Source organism: Arvicanthis niloticus, chromosome 4 (genome assembly GCF_011762505.2).
Source record: "Arvicanthis niloticus isolate mArvNil1 chromosome 4, mArvNil1.pat.X, whole genome shotgun sequence".
In the NCBI taxonomy this organism is placed as follows: domain Eukaryota; kingdom Metazoa; phylum Chordata; class Mammalia; order Rodentia; family Muridae; genus Arvicanthis; species Arvicanthis niloticus.
The window spans coordinates 47,751,287-47,776,736 of record NC_047661.1 but is presented as its reverse complement, the minus strand read 5'-3'; the positions used below and the strand labels follow the sequence as shown (position 1 = coordinate 47,776,736).

The window sequence follows — 25,450 nt, the reverse complement described above, 5'->3', positions numbered from 1 at the left end:
AGTGTTGGAATGTGTTCCATCTCGATGAGTGGGCCTGAAGTAAAAAATTTGTTGGTTACTCCAAAATTTGTACTACCATTGATCTAGCACAGTGGTTCCCAACCTTCGTGATGCTGCAACCCTTTAATACAGTTCCTCATGTTCTGGTAATCACCAAGCATAAAATTATTTTTATTGTTACTTTATAACTGTAATTTTGCTACTGTTGTGAACCATAATGTAAATATCTGTGTTTCCCAGTGGTCATGACCCACAGGTTGAGAACCGTTGCTCTAGCATCTATGGTAGGGATGACATGGCTGTAAATCAAAGGGTTTGTGCTTGGCTTAGCGCTTGTGTATCTCTTTGGTAGCACACAAAAATCCATTCGTGCAGAGCCCATGAAACTCATTTAAAAAGGAGGAAAAAGGAGTGTAAGAGCCAGAGGGATTGAAGACACCAAGAACACAAGGCCCTCTAAAGCAACATGAGCAAAGCTCATATGAACGTGCAGAGATTGAAGTGGCATACACAGAACCTGCATGGTGTATCTCTTTTGGTAACATGTACCAAAGATGCTAGGACATAGGGGAAAGACTCTATGTAGGTACCAGATCTATCTCTCCATGTTTAATGAGTCGCATAGGTATTGTCATCAACAAAGAAACCTTGCTACTAGTTTGTGATGAGCAATCTATTGTCATGGCAACAGCCTGGGTTGTTTGGAGATTCCCATGGAACCACTTTGACAAACAGCATGATTAGATATAACCCAATCTTAGTACTAGAAACCTTGTTTGGTAACAAGAAACAGCCAGGTGGGACTCTGTCTCCTCTATTATTTGGTGATATCATTTATATTGCCTTCATATATGAACATTATTTTACAAGGTTCCTATTGTATTAGGTTTCCATACTACATCAAATGTCCCTTAGTTTTAGCTGTCTCTCCCAATATTTCCTCCCTCTATTCTTCTCCTTGCTCCTCCCCACTTAATCCTCCCATTTCAGCTCTTCCTTCATCCATAATTATCTGATCTATTTCCCATTCCTAATAAAGTCTATCTGTACCCTCCAGTCAATACACTCAATACCTAATCTCTGTAGGATTCTAGAGTTATCATTGATTTAACAGCTAATGTTTACATATAAGTGAATATATACCATGTTTGTCTTTCTGGTTCTGGGCTACATCACTCAGAACTATTCTAGTTTCACCTATTTGCCTGAAAATATAACAGCTGAGAAATACTCTGTTCTGTAAATATACCAAATTTTCTTCATCCATCCTTCTGTTGAAAGACATCTAGGTGGTTGAACATTGAACATTGTGATAAACATTGAACAAGTGTGATAAGATGAAACATCCTTTGGGTATATACCCAATATAGCTGATCTTCAGCTACATCAATTTCTATCTCCCTTAAACTCCACCATACTGATTTCCACAGTGGCTGTACAAGTTTGTACTCTGCTAGCAATGAGTGAGTGATCCCCTTACTCCCCACACTCCTTACAAGTGACAGCTCAGTCTTGCCAACATTAGCTTTCAGATGTAATCGCAAAGTAGTTTTAATTTAATAAGTAGTCTGATAGCTAAGGATGTTGAACTTTAAGTGGTTTGGGCCGTTTGAGTTTCCTCTACTGATAATTTACTGACAAATGATCTTACCGCATTTTAACTGGGTTACTTTTTTCTTGTAACCTAGTTTCTTAAATTCTTTACATACTTTGGATACTAGCCCTCTATCAGATGTGCAATGGTAGAAATCTTTTCCCCTTCTCTAGGCTGTTGCTTTGTCTGAATGATAGTGTCCATTGTCATGCATAAGCTTTTTCATTTCATGAGTTCCCATTTGTTAATTGTCGATCTAAGTCTCCACATAAATGGTATTCACAAAGTATTCTCCTTTGCCAATGAGTTCAAGGCTATTCCTACTTTCTCTTCTGTCAGAATCAGTGAATCTGGTTTTATGTTAAGGTCTTTGATCTATTTAGAGTTGAGTTTAACACAGGGTGATAAGTATGGATCTGTTTGGATTCTTCTACGTGCAGCCATCCAGTTTGACTATCACCATTTGTTGAAAATGCTGTCTGAAGGAAGTGAGCTTCAGGCAGGAATCTGACACAGGCTAGAACAAAGAAGTAATTTCAGGCAGGAATCTAAATTTTAGGCTAAAACAAGGAAGTCGGCTTCAGACATGAAAATGACTCTGGGCTAGGACAGGGAAGTTGGCTCTGATATTTTGGTCATCCTGATAAACCCACAGAAACAGTGATCGTGGGAAGTTCACTGAATTTTGTTTATTGTCTTGCTTGTTCCTTGATTATTTGCATCTATTGTATTGCTAGTCCCTCAACCTAGAACTGACCTGAACACTTGCACGTAATTCAAATGGTATAAAAGCAAAAATGAGGAGGGGGATCATATAAGGGGTTCTAGAGAGGGGAAATGGGAAAAGGGGATGATGACATCTGAAATGTAAATAAATAAAATATCCAATAAAAAAAGAGCCGGGCAGTGGTGGCACACGCCTTTAATCCCAGCACTTGGGAGGCAGAGGCAGACGGATTTCTGAGTTCGAGTCCAGCCTGGTCTACAAAGTGAGTTCCAGGACAGCCAGGGCTACACAGAGAAACCCTGTCTCAAAAAACCAAAACCACAACAAAAAAAAAACACAAAAAAAAACAAAAAAAAAAAAAAAAAAAAACAAAAAAAAAACAAACAAAAACAAACAAAAAAAACGAACAAAACAAACAAACAAACAAGAAAATGCTGTCTGTTTTCCAGTGACCGTTTCTGGCTTCTTTATCAAATATCAGGCAGCTATAGATGTGTGGATTTATGTGTGGGTCTTCAATTCTATTCCATTGATCAACATATCAGTTTTTGTGTCAATACCATGCTGTTTTTATTATTATATTTTTGTAGCACAACTTAAAATTGGGAATGGAGATCTCCAGCAGTTCTTTTATTATTCCAGCTTTTTTTTTAAGGTATCCTGGTGTGTGTGTGTGTGTGTGTGTGTGTGTGTGTGTGTGTGTGTTTCCATATGATGATGAAAAGTATTCTTCCAAGATCAGTGAATAATTACGCTGGAATTTTGATGTGGATTATATTGAATCTGTAGATCACCTTTGGTAGGATGGCTAATTTTACTCTGTTAATCCTATGGATCCAGGACCATGGAAGATCTTTCCATATTCTCATATCTTCTTCAATTTCTGTTTTCAAAGTCTTTAGGTTTTTATACAAGTCTTTCATTTGCCTGGTTAGGGTTACTCCAAGACATTTTATATTGTTTGAGACTATTGTGAAAAATGTTGTTTTCCTAATTTCTTTCTCAGTCTATTTGTCATATGTACCTAGGAGCTCTACTGATTTTCGTGAATTAATTTTGTATACAGCAATTTTACTAAGAGTGTTTGCTAGCTATCAGAGTTCCCTGGTGGAATTCTTCAGGTTGCTTGTGTATGCTATCATACCATCTGCAAATAAGGAAACTTCGATGCTTTCCTTTCCAGTTTGTGACCCTTTGATCTCCTTCAGTTGCCTTATTGCTCTAGCTCAGACTTTAAGCACTACTATATTTAAATGGATATGAAGAAAGGAGACAAATGTCTTTTTCCTGATTTTAGTAGAAATTGATTTTTCTCTGCATTTAGGTTGGTGTGGGCTCTGGGCTTGCTAGAAGCTATCTTTAATATGGCGAGGCATGTCCCTTGTATCTCTCATCTCTCCAGGACTTCTTCCATAAAAGAGTGTTGGATTTTTGTCAAAGGCTTTCTCTGCATCTATTAAGATGACCATGTGTTTTTTGTTCTTTCAGTTTGTTTGTATGTGTGAATTACATGTATTGATTTATGTATGTTGAACCATCCCTGCATCTCTTGGATGAAACCTACTTGATCATGGTGGATGATCATTTTAAACATGTTTTTCTATTAGGTTTTCAAGTATTCTATTGAGTATTTTTCCATCTACATTCATAAGGGAAATTGGCCCAGAATTATTTTTCTTTGCTGAATGCTTATGTGGTTTGGGTATCAGGTTAACTGTGGCCTCATAAAATAAATTGTACAGTGTTCCTTCTGTTTCTATTTGGAGGAATGAATTAATGAACATTGATGTTAACTCTTCTTTGAAAGTCTGGTAGAATTTTTCATTAAAACCATCTGACCCTGGGCTTCTTTTGGTTGGGAGACTTTCAATTACTGCTCTTGATTTAACTTTGGTAAGTGTGTGAGAAAAATATCCATTACTTTCAGATTTTCCAGTTTGGTGGAGTACTGGTTTTTAAATTATATTTCCGGGATTTCCTCAGTGTCTGTTGTTATGTCCCACCTTTCATTTCTGCTTTTGTTAATTTGGATTTTCTCTCTGACTTTTAGTTAATTTGGATAAAGGTTTGTCAATCTTACTGATTTTCTCAAAGAACCAATTGTTTGTTTCATTGATTCTTTGTATTGGTTGTTGTTTGCTTGCTTGCTTGCTTGCTTGTTTCTGTTTTGCTGATTTCAGCCCTGAGTTTTATTATTGCTTACTTTCTACTCTTGGGTGGGATTTTTTTTTCTCTTTTAGGGCTTTGAGGTGTGCTATTTAGCTGCTAATATCAGATCTCTACCACTTTTTTTTTTTTTTATGTAGTCACTAAGTTCTAAAAATTCTTGCCTCTTAGAATCATCTTCATTTTGTCCCTTTAGTTTGGGCATGGTGTGTATTCACTTTCATTCAATTCTAAAAAGTCTTTTAGTTTTCTTTTTATTTCCTTCTTGACCCATTTTTCATTCATTAGAGATTTGCTCAGGTAACATAAAATTATAAGCCATTCTGTTGAAGGGATGGACTTGCTAGCAAGGGCGAGAGCAGGCAGGCTAAGAGTGAAGCTTCCTTCCCCCATGTCTTTACATAGGCTTTCAGCAGAATGTGTGGCCCAGATTAGAGTTGGATCTTCCCACCTCAAAATATCTGAATTAGAGTTGTTTCTTCTCACCTCAAAGATTGGGAACAAAAGTGGATTTTCCCACTTCAAATGATTTAATTAACCAAAAATCCCTCATATGTGTGCCCAGTAATTTTGAGGGTTTTAGTTAATTCCAGATGTAATCAAGCTGGCAACCAAAACAGTTATCACAATGTTACTTGGTCTTCTCTTGAAGCTGCTAGTATTCTTTGTTGTTGCTGCTGCTGCTGCTGCTGCTGCTGCTGCTGCTGCTGCTGCTGCTGCTGCTGTTGTTCTGTATATTTAGTGTTTGGAATACTATGTGCCAAGGGGAATTTCTTTGCTGATCCATCTCTTTGGTGTTTTATATGCTTCTTGTACTTTTATAGGCATCTCCTTCTTTAGGCTAGGAAAATTTTTCTTTTCTATGATTTTGTTGAAAATATTTTCTGTGCCTTTGACCTGTGGTTTTTTCCCCTTCATCTATTCTTATTATTCTTAGATTTGGTCTTTCCATGGTATTCCAGATTCAAGGATGCTTTGTGCCAGGAGTTTCCTTAGATTTAACATTTCCTTTGACCAAGGTATCCATTTCTTTTATCACTCCTTCAATGCTGGAGAGTCTCTCTTCCATCTCTTGTATTCTGCTTGTGACACTTGCCTCTCTGGTTCCTGTTCAGGCTCCTAAAGTTTTCTTGTCCAGCTTTTCCTCGGTTTGAATTTTCATTGTTGGTCTATTTTTACTTTCAGTTCTTAAATGGTCTTATTCATTTCCTCCCACTGTTTGTGTTTTCATAGATTTCTTTAAGGGATGTATTAATTTCCTCTTTACGTACATCGATCATATTTATAAAGGCTGTTTCAAGGTCTTTTTTTCATGCTTCAACTATGCTGGAATATTCAGGGCCTGCTGTGGCATTGGGCTCTAGTGGAAATATATTATCCTGACTATTATTGATTGTGTTTTTACACTGTCATCTGGTCATTTGATATTGGGAAGATTGTAACTCTAGGTGCTGTATCTGCTCTTATCTTTGTTGGGTAAGTGTCTTGTTCCTTGGCTTCTCTTTCCTCTCTGGTTTTGGGAGACTGTGGTGGTTGTGTGTTGCCTGGTAGGGAAATATTCTGGGGTCCTGGTCGTTGTGGCTACTGGGGATTCCAGGTAAAATGTGTTTCTGGGTATTGGGAAGTGACACTTCAGAATGAGGATGGCTTGGTTGTGGTCTGAGAGAGGAAAGAAATCAGGCTATTCCACAAGCATCTGTTTAGTCAGTCCCCTGGGAATGGGGACAGAGAGTGAGGTGAGGTTCTAGAAGGTCTGTTATGGAGCTGAGGATGAGACTTGGAGGAATGGAGAAAAAGATGAAGTTAACCTTACTACCTCTCTAGTCAGAGTGTCCTGGGAATTTTCAAGAGTGCCTTCTGGAGTTGAGGGCTGGGACAAAGCAAATAGTTCAGGGAGGAAGATTAGAAAGGGAAGGTCTATGGTTCCCACAGGAGGTGGGTGCAGAGGGTAAGAGAAGCAGCAGCAGGCATTCTATTACAGTGCTGAGGATGAGGCTGGGGGACTAGATTTGAAGGAGCAGAAGGAGAATCGAGGATCTGCAGTTAGCCTACATACTTCCCTGGCCAGAGTGAACCTTATTTTTCTAAAGCTGGAAGGCAGTATAAAAAATGTCCAGTGAATAGCTAATAATGCCCTTGAAATCGTTTTTTTAAATAGCCCATGAATAGTTGAAATACCACAGATAGATTGACTTGAATATCCTGTGAAATATTTGTCTCGTGGTTAGATCCCATGGTGAATCGACAGTATCTTGGAACTTTAAGACTGATACAGCATAGAGAGGTACTCCCACAGAGATAACTCACAAGGGACCACAGAGGCCTCTCTCTTTTCACCTTCATTCCAAGGAACTCATTCACACTGTAATGATGGTCAGAATCATCCACTGCTCTTGTTAAGTAATTCACACTGGGTTCCTGCACTCTGAGAAAGTGGCTACATCACAGATACTTGCATGTATGAAGAGAATCCACTTCACCGTAAACTATGGTGGAAAGCCCACTCACCTGAAAGCAGGAGACTAGCCCCAGAATAATGACTATGGTGCCTTAGGGAAGTCATCGATCATCCCTAGCTGTTAAATGACAGCTAACAGATCGACTAATGCAAACAATCTATAGTTTCATTGGCCCCAGAAGGGAATTGAAGAGAATAACCAAGTATCCAATTTGTCCCCTCACTCTGTTCTCTACAGACTGCTCCATAGTGGAGAAGTTAGTGAAATTGTATCATTCCATGTAATTAAAGGGAAGATACCCAATCCCAAAGACCTTCCTGTTTAGCCTACACTGCAATATTATCATGTTCACTGTCACTATTCCAAGGTGAATTTTAATAGAGATCTCTCTAACCCACATACCAAGGCAAAGTTCTTTATCTCATTGCTATTTCATTAGCGAGTGCACAGGATTAAAATAAATAGATAACCTTGTAGGCTGAAGTAAGGAGGAATTTCTGTTGTCAATAAAGCTGAGACGTGCAGCCAAGAGAGTGAACTGGTTCCCATGTCAGGTTCTAGAGGAATGAGCATGAGACAGTGTTTCCTACGTTGTCCTTTTCCTTACCACTGTGGCTTAGTTGCCATAGGATCTGCTTGCAGAGAGGATCTAGCAAGTACCAAGTACCGGAGTTGTTTGTTGCTCTTTTGCTTCTTTACCCGCCTTATGGAGAAAAGTGGGGTGTAGGGTGTGGAAAAAAACATAGCAGGAGAAAATGTGTGAGTCTTATGTTGATTGTTCAAAGCTTCAAATTAAATTCAGAGGAAATCTGAAAATTTCTTAAAGAAAAGAATTTTCTGATATAAAAAATAAAGAGCTCATTCAAATGCCACCAAGCAAGAGTTAATTACTCTATGTATATGCTTCTGTCTGTCTGACTGACTATCTATCTATCTATCTATCTATCTATCTATCTATCTATCTATCGTCTATCTCCTACCTCCCATTCCTTCACTCTTCATATTCTGTCATTCGTTTCAATTACAGAGACTGCCAAAGGACACCTCAGAGCTTCATGAACCATGAAGTGTACTAACTGCTACATTGTTTGCGATCTCTAACCCTGGATGACTGACCATGGCCCTGGATCCACAGAAAGCCAACTGATCCATCCCACAATGCATCAACTTTTCAGACTGGTTTTGGGACAAAAGGATCTTTCAAGAGCTGGGGACCTCTTCTCTTTAGATGATGCTGAAATTGAAGACAGCCTGACAGAAGCTTTGGAGCAGATTAAAGTAATTAGCTCATCTCTGGTAAGTAAATTGGTTTGTAGAATAGACCTGTCAAGTGGCCAATCTCAGAGCCAAAGACCATATGCCTCTCAGGGAATGGTAAGGGGGCAGGGACAGTGATAAATATAATATGTGGTTTAATTGGTATCTTAAAAAAAAAAAAAAAACACTGAGCAAGCTAGCAAACTGTTATCTAAGGCCAGCTTTTGCCCACTCATGGAGACCTGAACACTGGAAATCTTAAACTAGAGTGGATTTCTCACAAATGGATTTTTTAGGGACTATTTTTACATCCTTGAAATGACATGGAGAAGAGAGGTGTAACAAATTTAAGAAAAGCAGACCTGCCAAGCTGCACAACAGCATCAGCAAACAAGGCAGGGTGTGTGGTGGAGGCTGAATAATGAAAGAAGGCAGGTGACACCTCTGCCACACGGGTAAGATGAGACACGGACTGCCAGAGCACTGCTGCCAGAAATGACAGTTGCCCAGGGCTTGACAATGCTGATTCTGTTTACTTATGCATCATCTCGCTCTCTTTAAAACTCTTGTCTTTGCTTCATTTTCTACCCTCCAGTCCCCATTTAATTTAACTCCATTATTAGCCCCAAATATGAGCACATCCAATCAGGCCTCCCCTGCCTTTGTTTTGTCTCTGTGAGAAAATTATATATTATAAAAACATGCCCCAAAGCAGAGATATGTGCAGTGCCCAGTGCATCTTGATGTTGACCTTCTGGCTTGGGCTGAGACCTTCCTTGAGATTAGTCCTACTTCAAAGACCTAGACCACTAAACACCTGCCACATCCACATCCTCACGACTCAATAGTACTCGCCAGCACTTAGCGCAGACATCCATTGGGAGGGGGAGTTATGGGACTCAGGACATTGACGTGTGCTCAGATTTCAGGGGAAACAGCCTCTTCCATAATAATACCTTTAACAGGAATACCAGCACACAGCAAGGCTATTCCACATGCCTGTCATCATGTCCATTGGCTCTTCACTCTTAATGAACCAGCTCCCCACTGGCCAAAGAAGCCATTGCCCTAACCCTCTTCAGGTGCAGGTAATGTCTTCTACCGCAGTCACTTGTACATATTTTTTTTCCAGACCATTAATCAACTTATTTTGAGTCAAAACATAAAGAATTTTTGCTATGTTTTCACTCTCTGGATACTATACCTAGCAGGATCCTCATTCCCTTGCCTGGAAATAAACCATCTGAATATGCCATGGCTTTTTATCTTCCTAGGAAAATGAATCTAATCAGAACACTAAGGTCCCCAAAAGCCAGCTTCTACCAGAGGTCACTAGAAAGCCATTTCCACCAGAGGTCACTAGTGGCCCGTGCTTTTCTTTCTTTTCTTCAGCCAGGCTCACAGATGTCAGATGAAGGACTTTAGGGCTGGTGAGTCCTGCTGTATGTCTCCAGTGGTTCAGCAAGGTCTGGTTCTCCTACTGCCCTACGTTGCTGCTGCGAGACTCAAGCAGCAACCTTGCTGAACCACTGCACAGCAGCAGGGTAGAGCAGTAGGAGACCCAGGCCTCCACTCAGCACCACACCTCTGCCAACAGTTCACGCCTCCTCTCTATTAACTTCCACCTCATTGCACTTCCTCTACCTATCCACAGGGAGCAGAAAAGATGGTGAATTATCACTTAAGTGTGTTAAGCTTGGGGGGACTGGTGCCAGCTCCTCCTCCTCTACTTAGTCTCCTGTGCCTAGTTGGCTGACTTGCCAATTAGGTGTGTTGAATCTGTTCCACGTGATCTGGCCCAGGCCTCCCTTTCCTAAGGACCCTGGATTTTTAGCAATCATTTCTTGTTCTCAATTCTTCTTCAAGAACAGAACTAGAAATTTCCTTCTGAGCTGCGTTTTCCAACATCTTTCCAGCACCAATCTCTTCCCTGGGACTCCTGTCAAATCACCTACTTCTACTTGCCAAACAGCGAGTCTGGGGAAACAGTTCTTAAATGTCTCCCCTCTCTAAATCTCTCATAACTATCCTACCCCATCTTTGATGGGGCCTTCAGCAAGGCCCCTACCATGAATTGTTTCCCACTCTGCTACCAATGGAAGGGTAGGAAAGAGTAGGATCCTCAATCCAAGCTTAGCAATTAGAATTTAGTATGCCAGTAATTCTGAGGAAGAAATCAACAGGGAAGGATTTATATACTGTTAGCAATCCAAAGAGGCAGTCCATTACTTCGTGCTCTCTAAAACTGCGTCTGTTTTGCCTACTGCAACTTCTGAGACAAGGTATCACAGCTTTGCCTTCAAGTCTGTGGCACCATAACTGCTGCCATCATCAAAATTCTATGCTTATGATTAACCCTTGCTTATGATTCAAGAATCTTGACAAAGACCCTGCTAACAACTGCTGGTAGTCAAAAGAGTTACCGTATTTGATGACTGGTGTTGATTATCATCTTGACAGGATCTGAAATCATCTAGGAGACAAACCTCCAAGCACACATGGATTATTTAGATTAGGTTCATCTTTGAATGTGTCTGTCAGGAACTACTTTGATTAGATTAGTTGAGGTGGGAAAGATCCACCCTTGTAACAGTTGACACCACAGTTGGGTTGTGGGCAACATAAAAAGCAGAGAGCTATCAAAGCACAAGCATCATTGTTCTTTGCTTTCCTAACTGTGGATGCAACTAGACAAAGCTGCTTCAAGCTCCTTCTACCGGAACTTCTCAGTCATGACAAACTGGATCCTGGAACTTAAGCCATAATAAACCCTTTCTCCCTTAAGCTACTTTTGTCAGAGCATTAATCACAGCAACAGGAAAAGAAACTAAGACATACCATGGTCCTCCTTTTACTCAGAAGAAATCTTGCTATTCAGACTTTTTAACTCATTCTTTTCTAGTCTCTTGTTTTCAACCATTCAATCCACCCTCAATTTCTATGAGCAAAGCTTCAAACCTTTGAAAAGAAATTGTCAGATCTCACCCATGGCTTCTTTTTTCAGCTTAATATTCTTATTATCTATGGGTTTTTCCATGATAAGGAATGTATCTGTGTCAAGGGAAGGTTGTACCACCTGACATCCTGCATGAAACCCTTAACCCTGTGGTCAGCAAAACTCACTTTGTCAGAATATGGGGAAAGCTGTACAGACTCTTACAGACTGTCTCTGTTGTGGCCCCTGAGCTGGCTAACCTCACACAAACAAGTATACCTCATTGATTTCATTCTCAAAGAGAAATCACATATCCAAGTCTTCTGAGAAGACCTCACTGTAGCTCCAGGTATGACCGATACACTCAGCATTCTCATTCCCCTTGCTTGGAATCATCTTAGTTTCTTATTGTAATAGAACATCGCTTGACACTTAGACCAGTTGCTCAGAGCCATTTCTAATGCTCATCAAATAAAGTGCTCTGCTTCTAAAGTACAATTCTAACAGGACCAGCACAGTTTCCACATCTTTCGTGGGATCGTCTAAGACTTTGGGCGTGGATCAGATCTTATAGCCAGGTCATGTTTTAAGCCTTTTATATGACATTTAAACCACTGCAAACACATTCTTGTGTTTAGGTCCTTGTGCGAATAAATCTGTCCCTTACATATCATGATTCTGTCAAATGCATTTAGTCATCACTTGGTAGAATCAGAACATATGTCAGGCAAGCCTCAATCGCTTCCTCCAGAGTTACCTGAAAAATATAATCAGGCCTTAGTGGATACCAGTCCCCGGTGCGTGGCCACTTTGTCTACCTGCCTACCAGCACACTCCTGCCTAATGCTGTACTCTTGCTTTGCCATAAACTCCTCACTGGGATTTCTTGCCAAGTTTCTAAGCATGCCTTTCATTTTTCCTTTATTCCAAATCCTTTCTGGACTACATTTATTATTAGTTTTTGTTCTTATTAACTTAGCTTTCTCTCCAAGTAACTTCAAGTGAGATCATCTCTTTTTCCAAACATCTATTTGGCAGTACACTCTTGCCCCATGCATGATCCACTGTCCATTTCTGTTGGATATTTTAAAACAGTGAAACAAATTGGGCAAGCAATAGCACCTCATTTAAAATATTAGGTACCCACAAATGGTAGGTCTCTATCATCTCATCTTATAGCACACAAATCTCAAGAAGAGGGGTGGGGAGAAGTGTAAGAACCAGAGACCAAGAAGAATGAGAGTGAAGCAGTGTCTTCTGGACATGACAGTTTCCTGAATTCATGAGCTCACAGCAGCCGTGGTCATCTGCACAAGACTTGTGCAAGACTAAGCCAGCCAACATTCCAGCCTGAAGGAGGGAGGAATTTATAAACTCCTGCTCCCAGCTAAGTAAGTGCCTGCAGTTAATGGCTTCTGAGACAGGGTGAGGCAGTTTTCTCTAAGGGTATGGCCCCTGGTAGGTCACACATGCTCCAATGGATGGCCCCATAGCCATGAATATATTGATAGCACAAATTTGTCTTGATGGAGGTTTTTTTTTTAATTACTTGTTTTATTATTTATGTGTGTATTTTGTCTGCATATATGTATGTGTGCCACAATGCATGTCTGGTTGCTACAGAGCTAAGAAAAGAACATCAGATCCCTGGGACTGTGAGCTACTGTGAGAGGGTTCTGAGCTACCATGTGAGTACTGAGAACTGAACTTGGATCCTCTGCAATAGAAACAAATGCTCTTAACCACTGAACCTACTCTTCAGCCCTCAGCACGAGGTTCTTTAAAAAAAAAAATGAGGACACTAAGTTGGGAGCCAGTGAGGAGATTGAGGATGGATGTGGGAAAAATAGGAAGTCAATACGATCAAAATACATTGTATGAAATTCTAAAGGAGCTGATAAAATATTATGATTTTTCAATTAATAACAATAAACCCAGGAAGAAAGAAAGGAAGGAAAGAAGGAGGGAAGGAGGGAAGGAAGGAAGAAAGCAAGCAGAGAGGGAGAGAGGAAGGGAGGAAGTGAAGGGGAGGAAGGGAAGAAGAGAAGAAGGGAGAAAAGGAGGGAGGGAAAAGGAGGGAGGGACAAAAGAGAGAGAGGGGGGAGGGGAAAGAGGAAGGAGAAAAGAGGAGGAGGAGAAAGAGAAAATTTGGTAGAATTAAAATGCTAGCATATTTCTTTCCAATACAATTGCCCTCCCTTAGGGCCTTAAGTTCACCTGTACCTGGACTTGATATTCACATATCACTTATATCACTTATTTAACTTCTGTATTAGAAATGCGTGTCTTAGAAATTATTAGTAGAAAAATTTAAACATTTATATCAAGTTTAAAAATGAAACAAAATTTAAAGATTGTGTGCATCATAATATCTGAAATACACCAATCTACCAAACCAGTTTTTTTCTTTACACTGAGAATCTTAGATGTCCTTAAAAGCTAGAAAAGATATTAAGCTTTATATAAATGCTATCATAGCTTCCATACTGTCTTTAATTTGTTATAAATATATGGTACATATATGATCAAATATATGATCAAAATACATTGTATGAAATTCTAAAGGAGTTGGTAAAATATTGTATTTTTTTCAACTAATAACAATAAACCCAAGAAAGAAGGAAGAAAGGAAGGAAGGAAGGAAGGAAGTCAGCTTGTCATTTACTGTGTATATCTGGGTAAAAAACATGTTCCCAAACTTCTTAAAACAAATTAAAGTCTACTTTAATTTGGTTTTATTCTCTAATAGTTTTATATTTATATGATCAAATACACATGGTACATGTAGTTTCATTCATTCAGTGGACGTAATATTCTATTCTATAAACATACCACAATTTATTTATTTATTTATTTATTATTCTTGATTGACCTTCATTGCTTAAATAGTGCTGCAGAAAACATTCTTTTAGTTGATTAATTCGATAAATATGCAAGTTTCTCAGTATAAAGTAAAAAACAACTGGATTTAGAGATCTTTGAACTTCCAATATTGTAATGTACACCAAATAGCTTTCTAATATGAAGGGAGTCTGAAGGCCCAGTGGCTTTCTTCATCAGTTCCTGCATCTGTCAGATGTTAAAACTTATTTAGTTTAATGAAGCAGTGTACTAATTCTAACTATTCTTCTATGTCCTCATTGCTAGTGAGGGCAAGTATTTTTTGTGTGTGTGCCATTTACCACTTGGGTTTGTGTGAAATGATGTTTCTGGTTACTTAATTCCCTTTTCTCTTTTGTTGTTGAAGGGTATTGAGACAGGGTTGCATGTTACTAAGTAAGTCTGGCCTAGCACTGTCACTGAAGAGATAGGAACTAGATCCTGTTGTCTCAGCCTCTGGGTTTTAGGACTACAGATGTGCAGCACCAGGCCTGGCTCAGTGTCCCTTTCTTTTGAAGGTTTTTAAGATTCTCTTTTGGTTCTTATCGTGATTCTTTGTCACCTATGCATGCTGTACATCTAATATTCCAGAATTCAGCTTGTCCTTTACTGCATATGTCTGGGTAAAAAAAAAAAAACATGTTCCCAAATTTCTTAAAATCTACTCTAATTTGTTTTTATTCTCTAATAGTTTTATATTTAGATACTTGGTTTTATGAATAATTCTGACAATATGATGATTGGAAGTTCATTGTATCTGCAAACTAACTTAAAGACAAATAGCAGCCCAGTGACAGTGTTTTCTTTTCTGCACATATTACATTTCCATACTTTTACTTCAAACCTCTTTAATATCTTTATAACAAAATTGTGTGTGTGTGTGTGTGTGTGTGTGTGTTATCCTGCATGTGTGCCTGTGCTATACTTCTGTGCCTGGTGCTCATGGAGGCCAGAGGAGAGTACTGGCTTCTCAGGAACTAGAGTTATGGATAATTGTGGGCTACCATGCTGGTTCTGGGAACTGAACCTCCTAGAGCACAATTTAAGAAATAATAATATTTTTCTTAATGTATAAGCATTATATATTCTTAGCTAGAGCTAAAAATGCCATTCTTTTTTTAAATTCTACTCTTTTTCAGGTAATATAACACCAATTACTTTTATTTTATTTGCTCTTGTTGTAGTAGGAGTGTGTGTGTGTGTGTGTGTGCACGTGTGTGAATGAGGACAGATTCTATAGTCTGATCTCTCCATCCTCTTCCAGCATGATCTGAGTCTCTAGTTCAGTAAGTGCTCTACCGTTTGTGCATCTCAGCAGTTCCTTAATACAAACTTTTGTTTAGCGATTTTATATCCAGCGAGCTTAATCAACTATCCTACTAATTCCGATAGTCTGTCTATGTATCGATTGTCATTGCATCACTTCAGGAGGATAGGGTTAAGGTAAGAGCACTAGTTATTCTTCCAAAAGACACAGGTCCAGTTCCCAGCACCCACATGGTAGCCCACAACCATCCGTAAGTATAGCTCCAGAGAATCCAGCTCCCTCTCTGATCCCCATGAGCACTAGGCATGGAAGTGTGCTACCCAAGCACGCATGCAGGCAAAGCATTCACACACATGAAAAAATAAAATTTTTAAAAGATAAATCATGTTTAAATGCTCACACACAGAGAAGGTGAATGGTTTCTGATTTGCTGAGGATGCTACTGTAAAGCACAAGGCACTGGGGACATGTTTCCACTGGAGAATTGAACCAGAGGCTGGGGAACGGGGCCCCAGGGGCTCTGCTCTGCACTGCCAACCCTGTTTCCTACATCTTTTGTGCCATATCCATACCTTATGTTTTAACTTAATAAATATTTGGAGCTGGGTGGCTCAGTGGTTAAAGCTCCCGTTGTTCTTCCAGAGGACTTGGCTGGGTTTGGGTGCCAGTGACCACGTGGCATAACGGATCATAACCACCTACAACTCCAGTTCTAGAGTATCTGATTCCCTCCCTTACCTCTTCAGCTACTCATGTGTTGCATAGATGTACATGTGTGAAGAACAGCCATTCACATAAGATCTAAATAAAACTTTATAAAAATTTTAACTCTAAAAGAGTAAATATATTTAAATCTCTAATTTTAGAAGGGAAAAATATAAAACTCAAAAGCTTGATTGGTTTGTGTGTCTAAATTCTTAGTCTGTTGATAAATAGCAATTTTGAAAAGGAACAATGAAGCCTGTGCAGAATTATAACTCAAATGATGCCTCAATAGCCTTAGTAGGAAGAAAATATTGTTCCAAAGAAGATCAAAAAGAAAATGAAACACTAAGGAAAAATAGACTGAACACTCATTGCCCAATTCCCAGTGGAGGAATACAAATGGCTGATAAACACGTGACAGTATGCATCCTCACTTTGGCTCAAGGAGGTAATGAGATACTGTTTTTCACTGGTCAAATTAGCAAAAATTAAAAATACTTTGTTCTTGCAAAATCACAATGAAGAGATCCTGTTTTCACCCAAATGATGGGAGTTTAAATTCCTTAAATATTTCTGGAAGGGAGTTTAGTAGTATATACTGGGGGCCTCAGAATGATTTCTGTCCTTTGCCTCAGAAAATTACTCTTCTGGAGGAAAAAAAAATGGGCTACAGATGATAACAGTGTAGATACAGGCTTGAGGTGTTTATTGCCCCTTTATAACAATAAAAAATATTAGGAGTGAAAACTCCCAGTTGGCTACCTTGGTACAGACTACAGACATTCAAATGCTTGCCTACCCTGTAAGTCTCCAGTTCTGTGAGACTCCCACTGTGGTATTTAGTTCAGACCATTTTCCGATTCAAAACAAAAAGTATTTTGTTGTATATGCTTGTTTTTTCACATTTTTAGGAATGTTAAGGGATCATATTTTTTCTTTGTAAAGGTGATGAAGTACCTGAAAGGTGATAAAGACAGAAGATAGAAGGAAATTTGGTGGGTAAAAGCTAACTTGGGCTTGGTACTTATTTGAGCTAAAAAGAAAGAAATGAAACATTGTGTCCTACCAGACTCTGAGAGAAAGCTAATAAGGAGAGCTAAAGAATAATTTGAAGTTTTTCATACACATAACTAAAACGTCTTTGTAAAAAGTAACTTCTGTCCTAGAGTGATTTGAAACTGAAATGCCCTGAAGAGTCACCTGCGTGCTTATGAATGACCCAGTTCCTCCAACTAGCTGCCCCCTCCTTTATGTTAATGACGCTGGAGCTTCTGCCTCTTCAGTAGGAGAAAAGCCAACTGTAATGGGCTTTATAGCCTCACTCCTTAGTACCCAGTGACATCATCATCTCCAACATTACTCAGTACAGCTTTCCTTAATGGACAACCTTCTAGAGTACTTATTAACTTAAAGGGTTTTTTTTTTTTTTTTCTAAATAGGATTACCAAACTAATAACAATGACCAGGCAGTGGTTGAAATCTGTATCACAAGGATTACAACAGCCATCAGAGAGACAGAATCCATTGAAAAGCATGCCAGGGCCCTGGTGGGACTGTGGGATTCCTGCTTGGAGCACAACCTGAAACCTGCAGGGAAAGACGAAGATACTCCACATGCAAAAATTGCATCTGATATCATGAGTTGCATCTTACAGGTATGTCAGTACGCAACAGCGGGCAATTGGATACTGAGTTGGCAGCTTATGTGAACACATGGTGTCTCTGAACTGAGAGGCAATCTTTTGTGCCCATTAGATACTGTAAAAAGACACCACAAACCACTGGTAGCTAAGCCAGCAGGTTGCTAACTAAGCAACTGAGAAAATACTACTGAGTCCCTGCTGTGTGTGAGCTATACTGTAAAGAATTCAAAATAATATCTCAGCAAGCATGAGAGCACACTTGGGGAGGCCAAGGGAAGATGTCAGATGTCCTTTGTCACTTTCTACTTTCTCACAAGATGGTCTCTCACAGTCTGGAGACACACATTTTGCCATGCTCAGCTTTTTATGTGGATGCTAGGGGTTTGAACTTAGGCCTTCATGCCTGCACTACAAGGGCTCCTGTCTACTGAGCCAGCTCCCCAGCCCGACTAACTCATTTTTAAGTCTCTTTCACTATGTACTATGAATACCCATCTGTTCTACGGATGAGAAATTGGCAAACTTGTTCCCATAAGTCTCTGCTTTGCCCTTTGTAAACTAAAGGCAACAATCAATGCCTACTGTTTGGAACTCTGAGACATCAAGGGGCCATGGCACGTGAAATGCTTACCTGTGACAATTGTAGTTCAATCAGTGATCGGTAGACATAGCAGTCTGTAACCACAGTCTTGTATGCCAATAGAAACAGGTATCCAGACTGGTGGATGCACATGAGGAAAGTCCTTCATTACAAAAGCTTTCGATATGTGGTGTAGGCGTGAAGTGGAACTCCTAACTCAAACCACCGCTTACCTGAGGCTAGGAGCTTCCAAGTTGCTATATGGATTTGGCCATTACCACCCATCTCCCAGAAAAACTGTAAAAGGAAAACTACACGAGACATTCTGCTTTCTAAAACAAAGACACACTTGGAGAGGACAGATGAGGATGAAAAACGTGGCACAGGTATTATAACAATTGGCATAGTTGATGAACTAGAATGTAACTCCAGAGAACTGACAGAAGTCTGGAGCCAGAGCCTAGTTTTAAGCTCATCGTTTGAAACAGTACAATCACCCCTCCCCAACTACCTTGCTTAGTAGGCCTGACGTCATATGTAAATCATCTTTGCATTATCTGCTTTCTCATCTCAGCTACCACTGTGGGAGACTCCCTGAAATAATCTAAGATGGCTGACAATGGGTACAAAAGGGACGAGAAGTGACCCACAAATCAGGAAATAAATATTTTTCTGTATGGTAAAAGAACTAGCCTGCCTGATTGTACACACACTGTTCATGCAGGCTTCCCCAGTCAAAACTGTGTGATTGCTTTGAGTACAAAGGACCTAGGATGGCTCAGAGTATTTCCTTCAGAATTCTTATGGGGGAGGCTGGTTTTATAAAGCTAGAAGTTTACTCAACAAGCAATCCCCTTTCTGTCGTGAATTTACCTATAGGGTGATCTTAGTCAAATTAACACTTGTGTGCCTTTATTGCCTCATCTATAAAGTGCAGATTATAGAAGTAATTGCCTTGTGGGTTTGTTTTAATGAGTAAATAACCAGATGCTAAATAAATAAAAAAAAAAGTTCCAAATATGGGAAATATCATGTGATTATTAACCCCAGTTGATATTATCATCTGCAGGAGACCATAATACGCCTCGCACGGCTCTCTTTCATCATTGTTTTGCCTGTGTATTAGGTGTGCATGAGGAGGCCAGTGGTTGACACTGGGTGTCTTCCTCCATTGCTCTTCCCTCAATTTATTGAGGCAGGTTCTCCTGATGAAACCAGATCTAACCAGCTTGCCCCTCTCTCCACCTCCAAGTTCCCAGATAGTAGGTAGGCCACCACACCTACCCAGCTTTCATGTGTGTTTGGGAACCCTAACCAGGGTCCTCATACTTGTGTGGCAAGTGCCTTGTCACCATGACCCCATCCAGCATTTAACTCTTTACAACAAGCTGTTTATTCAGTAACTACACTAGTCATTGTTTGCCTGTGTCTTCCCTCCCCAGATTGTGTTTCTTCTTTTTTTTTTTTCACTGAGCTAGTCCCAGCACCTAAAATAGCACTTGGCAAGCAGTAGGTACACTCAAGTGATATTTACTGAGTGAAGGGCTGTACGGGCTCAGGAGCACTAACTATTCTGTGGCTTCCTGAGCAACCATATTTCTGTCCAGTGGACTTTTAGACATTGTCCTTGGACAGGAGGACAAAATGTGATGGGTGGGACAACCCACAGACCTTCTCTTTTCTCACCTGTCAGGAAACCCACTGGGAAAACCAGATGAATGTGTCAATTAGATTCCCAGATGCCTACACTCGTAGGAATCAAACCTTTGTCTGTGTGCCTGAGACAAAGGGTGAATGTCCAGGGAGCCCTATTTCAATAAATGAAGTTGGACATCTCTTGAGATTGTTGCTTTTCTATGGCTCTGGCTGAATTCAGCACCTGAGAGCAAAGTAAGCATCTCCGTTGCTGTCACCCTGGGTCTGTATCTCTTCTCCTTTGCTTTATTCTTTCCAATTTTAAAACACTGGCAAAGGTTCCCAAGGTGCAATTTCAAAAGGAAAATCTCCTCCAAGAGTTCAAATGGTGCCAATCAAGCTGAGAAACGGAACCCTTGGCATCGTGGAACAAGGCCCCCTTGTTTCACGTCTCCAGCGAGCGTTAGCAGTTCTCAGGAGTCCCTTCATTTCTACAAAGCAGTGACCTCCATTTGTTCCCTGAGCTCTGCACTTGTCAGGTAATATTCACACCAGCCTGCTCCAGTCAATGCTAGGGCCAAACTCTGTCATAGGCTGTGGCATTATCAGCTGCTGGTAAAGCGGCTTCCTTGTTGGAGAATGATGACCACCAGACTTTTCTCTGCCTGTATCCCATTAGCACCTCTGTGATCCAAATGGCTCTAAAGATAAAATGACTTGCTGTGCCGCGTCTGCTGTGTTAGTTGCCTTTGAAATGAAGTCCAGCTGTCGAGCAGACGTTGTTTGTTATTTGTTAGGTGGGATTCTTCTTTGCCAGTGTCATCCTGGTGCCCAGACTCTACTCACACCCTGCTGTCTGTCGTCAGCAGTGCCTGTGGCTTTTGATATGGGAGAAGCAGTCTAGACACAGTTTTGAGATGAAGTGCCTTCGGTGGTGATCCCTGCAGACTTACATGAACTGTTTGCTCTTGGCTTAATGTTTTACTTTTTGTATCATTTGAGAGATTTCCAAATTATATGTGTGTGGAGAAGGCACAAAAGCTGAGTGTGTTGAAGTTTATTTTCTTTTTGTTTTCAATGATGACATTATACACTTGAGGGGAGGAGCTTCTGTTTTTGTACTGGATTCCCCACTTCAAAGGCATTATAAAAAGAATGAAATCTGATTGGTTAAGAAGACCAGTGCTTTCGTTGCTGCTGCCAAGGGCTAGCTCACTCCAGAGTCTAAAACAGAATCTAATGATTTCCATCAGTCTAATTACTCTCTGAGTTTGTCTGTGCTCACAGTTAGCAAGGCCCACTTCCTGAGACCACTGTCTTTGTTTTTGCAAATTACAAATAAATATACTTAAGACCATGGAACACACATTTAATCACAGCACTAAGGAGTCAAAAGCAGGTGAATCTCTGTGAGTTTGGGGATAGCATGGTCTATGTAGTGAGTTCAAGACCAGCCAGAGCTACATAGTGAGACCTCATTTTAATTAATTAGTTAATTAATTATTGATTAATTAAAAAGTACCTGAAGAGCTAATCCTCTAATGGAAGACAAGGACCTTTCTACTTCCTAATTATTCTTTGCAAAAGACTTGATGTATGTATAGTACCTTTGACATAGGATTCATTTTGAAAAGTCCCCAATGCTAGGGCTTTGACCATTCAGGATAGGGGCAAAATATGGAAATGTAATCATCAGAAACCTCTGTGTGATGGAGAAATTGGATGACTATAAACATAGCCTAAGAGGAGACTGGGGGTTGGCGTAGAATCCAGGGCTATAGTAGAAGTAACTTGAATGTGAATCCAAAGAAGCAGCAATATAGGGTGATTGAGACAGGTGAAAACCAATGGATTAACCTTGCTAAACACATGAAGAGTGTATTAACAAAAGGAAGATGGATAACTATTTTGGCACATGTACTCAAGTGTTACTCGGAGGAGGTATTAGAGGCTAAGATTGGTGGATGGAATGTTCTGTCATCACAGATGAAGATTCAGTTGTAAATAAACATTGTTAAAAATGGAGATTCAGTTGTGAATGCATGTGTTATTTTAACCAGGTTTTACCATGCTTATGATGGAGTATACCTCAGTATCTCTTTGAGCTTACCTGATCTTTTGCTAATGAGTAAAGACTCTAGTTTCCTGCCTGGCTTCTTGGTACCTTGATAGTGTGAGACAGATGTTCTGATCCGACCAAATGAAGTCTCTCACTGTACATAAATCTCTTGGCTTCACTCTTATAGGTCAACCTTCTAGAACACCTTAGGTGTGAGTTAGCCTCAGTAGATCCAAGAAATTCTATGGGGGTGAGTTGCCAGGCCCAGGAGACAGAGCTTATCTTCCAGGGAGGCCTCATAACCTCCCACATCAGCAACCAGACCCACACATGCTTAGGGAGAGGAGAGAAGGCAGACCAAGATATTCAAATAAATCGTCAGAAAAGTCTCAAGGCAGGCTGTGGTCCTGAGTATGTATCTAGAAAATTGATGGAATATGAGAATTAGTTAAAATGTATCAGGCATTTTGTTTGTTTGTTTGTTCCTGGTAACTAGGAAAGCAGACGTGTTTAACCAAAAGATATTTAATTAGCTTGTTTAGAAAAATTTAGGAATAGAGATGGGTTAGGCATACCCTATATCATGGAGCTCAAATGCTATTAACAGAACCTGATTTCTTCCAGCTTGCCTCTCCAACCCCATGTGTCCTCAAGTGTCATTCAGGTTCTCTTCTACCTACTGAAGTTGCATGATAGTGGCACCCATAAACTTTGAATCCAGCAGGAAAATCACAATGATAGATTTCTTTGAAGAATTCCTAATTAAATTCGGTGCAGTGTTTATACTCCTGAAGCATCATTTGGATCAGGGAAATGTTCGTTCTCTCTCTCTCTCTCTCTCTCTCTCTCTCTCTCTCTCTCTCTCTCTCTCTCTCTTTTAGGCTGAGTCACTTAACACTTTTTGAGACCAAGGGTAGAAATGCCATCATTAGAAGAACTGGAAAGCTCTTGAAAGAAATTAATGAAGACTCCCCCTCAAAATGAAAGCAGAGTGTTCAACAGGGTTTAATGTGACTGAGGTCTGGGGTGGAAGAGAAACCACAGCAGTCCTGTTTCCTGTGACTTTAGGAAGTATTATGGACTCAGTACCAAGATATGAGTGTTCTACAATTATGACTCCGAACTCAATAACCTGAGTGTCTCAGCTACCCCATAACCTTTCCTTTTCTTCCTCCTGGCACTGGCACAGCATTATTGTACTGTTGGCTGACTGTTCGTGTCATGGTCACTTATATGTATGGATATGCACAGAATATTCAAGCTTGTACTCATCACTTAACAACTATCGGAAAACGGAACGTGTAGGACTGGGCCTCTTCTTCAGAGGAACTCGTGTCCTGATGATACCTCAGTAAACAAGGCTTTGTAGATAGTCCCAGATCAAAACTAATTTGAATGAAAGTGAGCAAGTTTTCATGTGTTTGGTCAATTTCTGCATCCTTACTTGGGAACCATCTGTTCAAATCCCTTGTCTGTTTTCTCCTTTGGCTACGTGCCTTTTTGATTGACTAAAGTTTCCATTAAATATTCTGGTTATGGCTAGACCTTTGTTGAATAAATGGGTCACAGATATTATATTTCTCTTGGATTATCTTTTCATTCCTTAGAATATTACCGGATTAGATGTCCTTCTTTTTATCCACTTTACATTCTCTTTTTTATTTAATGTTTTAGTTAGACTTGAGAAGCTGCTTACTGACCCAAAGCCACTGGGGACACGGACCATGTTCTGTACTCACGGTTACGTTGTGTTTTACTGTTAGATATGCAGTTTGCCTGAAATTTATTTTTATTTTGGTGGGTGTAAGGGTCAAGACACTGTCTTCTCTCATTTAGTGTCATCTTTGATCCAACTGCCCCATGTCTAAGATGTCATAACGCTACTCAGGACACTGTAGCCGTGTGGCAGTCTTGGCCTGGTGTTCCTTCTTTGATCTTTATTATAGGGTTTCTGCTAAAATGAAATTCTAAATTCCGTACCGCCTAAGGATATAACTTTCCCTTTAAGCTACTGAGGACACTTCAAGAATGAAAATGGTTCTGTATTAACACTGTTCTGGTCAGGATGCAGGCTCACCTGCCGTAACAAAGGCCAGTCAGTTAAGCTATGCAGGGCATTTTTTTATCTCTCAGCAAACAACTCAGAAATGTCAGTCTAGAGCTGATGTGGAAGCCAACCCTTTCCCTGTACTACACACAATTTCTAACTTGTGGTCATAGACAACTGCTTCAGTCCCTGTTACCAAGTCCTTGTTCCAAGGGATGTAAAGAGGAAAATGGGTAAAGAGCCGAGTGACATCATGCTAATAGTAGCCTAGGAGTTGAACATGGTAAGCTTTCCTTATCTCACTGCTTTGCACCTGGCCACGTCTGATTGCAGGGAAGCTGGGAAATGTGTGCAATCTTGTGCCTATCCCCATCAGAAACCCAGAAACTGACTACTAAAGAACGTTTACTGATGAAATTTCTACCCCATCACCCTTGCCTACCGTCACTGGCCTCCCTTCAATGACCATAATCTATGAAGATTAAACCCAGACAGTTACTCAGTGTGCACCCTGTTTGCAGGGAAGTCATTAATTGACCTTCTCTTCAAGGTCATTGGTCCTTTAGCAGCCTGGAGAGTCTTCCTGTGCCAGTCAGTTGATGTTGTGTCTGCTGTGAGACCTATTTATCAGAGACTGCTCAATGGGAAAATGTGATGACAGTCATGGTTACAGATGATCTAGAGAGTTGGGTGACATCTCTGAGGTCAGCCAGCAAGAGAGTGGCAAAGCCCAGAGTGAAATCCAGTCTGTTTCCCATCACATACCCTCCTCAATGCATTATACTCTCTGTGACAGCCATCACCTCGCATCCACATTGTCTTCTTTCTCCGTACCTACTTCCCACTTGTATATGTATGATGTGTGCATCTGTACATGTTTGTGTCTGTGTGTCTGTATGTCTCTGTGTGTCACTTACCGTGAAACTCACTAATTTGACAAGATTAACAAACCAACAAGCCTTGAAGATCGCCCTGTGTCTGCCTTCCCAGTGCTGGGATTTCAGGCACATGACATTATGTTCAGCTTTTTACATGGGTGACAGGCAGTGGCCATCTCTCAGCCCTAGTACATTTTATTCATTCATTATTCAGTCTGTCATGTTTACTGAGGACCTACCAAAGCCTAGAATTGTTGGAAGTAATAAAAAGCACAACCTATGGGTGGGATGAGAAGTATAGAGAAAAGCACAGAGAAAAGCAGCCCCTGTTATTTATAAGGATACAAGGTCAGCTCCCAAACACATTGTATATAATACAGCTCTGCTCTTAGTCTAAGTGGTAGAGAAAGTGCTGCGTGTGTGTGTGTGTGTGTGTGTGTGTGTGTGTGTGTGTAATTGATCAATTATTTTTTTCTAAATGCATAACTAAATACCAATGACAGGATTTATGAGACGTGTAAAGTAAATCACAAAATAAAGAAGAATAGAGTTATTTTAGGATCTAGAGTGCCTTCAGGTTTTAATCTTACGCTTATTTTTTTCGTTTAAATATCATTA

General features: G+C 40.1%; 1 protein-coding gene across 9 annotated transcripts in view; it reads left to right on the top strand.

Annotated features, from left to right (window-relative positions):
- The window catches only part of Veph1 (ventricular zone expressed PH domain containing 1), a 208,969-nt gene that overhangs the window by 8,837 nt on the left and 174,682 nt on the right, over positions 1–25,450 (top strand). For all 9 annotated transcript variants that reach the window (XM_076932482.1, XM_076932483.1, XM_034500909.2 and 6 more), the window contains 2 exons: positions 7,974–8,242; positions 17,430–17,645. In XM_076932482.1, the coding sequence (XP_076788597.1) occupies positions 8,054–8,242; positions 17,430–17,645 (405 nt within the window). In that variant the 5' untranslated portion in view covers positions 7,974–8,053. The remainder of the gene's footprint in view (positions 1–7,973; positions 8,243–17,429; positions 17,646–25,450) is intronic.